This window comes from Elephantulus edwardii, unplaced genomic scaffold (assembly GCF_000299155.1).
Source record: "Elephantulus edwardii isolate Elephantulus edwardi_28Jun2011 unplaced genomic scaffold, EleEdw1.0 scaffold00199, whole genome shotgun sequence".
In the NCBI taxonomy this organism is placed as follows: Eukaryota; Metazoa; Chordata; class Mammalia; order Macroscelidea; family Macroscelididae; genus Elephantulus; species Elephantulus edwardii.
The window spans coordinates 5,031,010-5,032,242 of NW_006399949.1; the positions used below are offsets into that span (position 1 = coordinate 5,031,010).

The 1,233-nt window shown below is 42.0% G+C and overlaps 1 protein-coding gene across 1 annotated transcript in view; it reads right to left on the minus strand.

Moving 5' to 3' along the window:
• Positions 1-1,062: 1,062 nt before the first annotated feature.
• Positions 1,063-1,233, minus strand: part of LOC102875999 (cytochrome c oxidase assembly protein COX14-like) — a 10,684-nt gene continuing 10,513 nt past the window's right edge. Inside the window, exon 2 of the mRNA XM_006897075.1 lies at positions 1,063-1,231. Coding sequence (XP_006897137.1) covers positions 1,063-1,231 — 169 coding nt within the window. The remainder of the gene's footprint in view (positions 1,232-1,233) is intronic.

Below are 1,233 nucleotides of genomic sequence, written 5' to 3' on the forward strand. Positions count from 1 at the left end.
TCTGATGATGTTATTAAAACGAAAGGATGTTTTAATGAGTCGGGAGGGAATCCACTTAAGCAAGTTGTTAGTAAAAGGAATAAAACACATCAAGGCTATTTACGCCAACCCACCAACGTAGGATCCTGCCATTGCAAGAAAACTTCTTATGTAAATATTTACAAGGAGAGTAAAAAAGGAAAGTGGTTTGGGGAGCCACCAGATGGAATAATACAAGAGCAAACTTGAACACAGTCATAATGGGCTTCACCAACAGCAGAGAGTTCTCGCAGGAATCCATCACAGCCTGGGAGGTGACAAGGGGAAAATGGAGAATTAGGAAGGAACACAGCTCCAGCAGAGCATCTCTTAGGTCCCATTCCAGCTGCCTCTGAAAACTTTTTTCTTAAAGTATAAAAACTAATTTGTAATGAATTCCTAATAATAACATTCGCAAATTCTTACCTATATGCAGTCTGTACTTTTCTCTAAGTCTTTCGAAAATTGCTCTCTTGCTGTTTAAGGATCCTTAGGAAGGAGTGGAACTTTCTCCTGGGGTCTCTCCTGACTCCCCAGGTTATCCCTTTGCATTTAACTTCTGAATCTGCACACTCAGACCATGCTGTTACCATAAGACTGTGATTATTTCAATTTTTTATTTCTCTGATTTCTTATAGTCTCTCTTGTTATTTTTGTTCTTGTTATTGTTATGAACCTTCAAGTGGGAACCAACTGATAGCTGTTCCTCCAATGGGTTCTCAGAGTCAGTAAATTGCATGGGAGGACATTGCCCATCCTTCTCTGTCAGAGCCACTGGTGGATTCAAACCACATGCCTTCTGGTTGGCAGTGCAGCTCTTTTTTTTTTTTTTCAGACATAATAAAATATTTTATTTTCTGTAGGTACACCTCTGTCCCCCATTCCTGTTGTGACTCAAAAGTCCCCTCTAATTGTCAATACCAGGGAAAACATCAACATTTTCTTCTAGTAGAGTTTGAAAATCATCAAGGCCCAGGTAATCCTGACCCAGAAATGATTGAAGGTAAGGTCCTTCCATAGCTTGCCTCAGGCTCCTCTGCATCTCTACAGGACTCCTGAAGTCTTCTGCTCTTCTGCATCCTGGCGTCGCAAGCTGCGCCGCTGAAAATATCGGTAGGCTCGGACACTGCAGAGGTATCCCCCATACACAGTAAGTAATATCATGGAGGTGGAGAAGGTCTTGTAGCCAATGTCGGCTAGCTGCTTGGCAGTTGG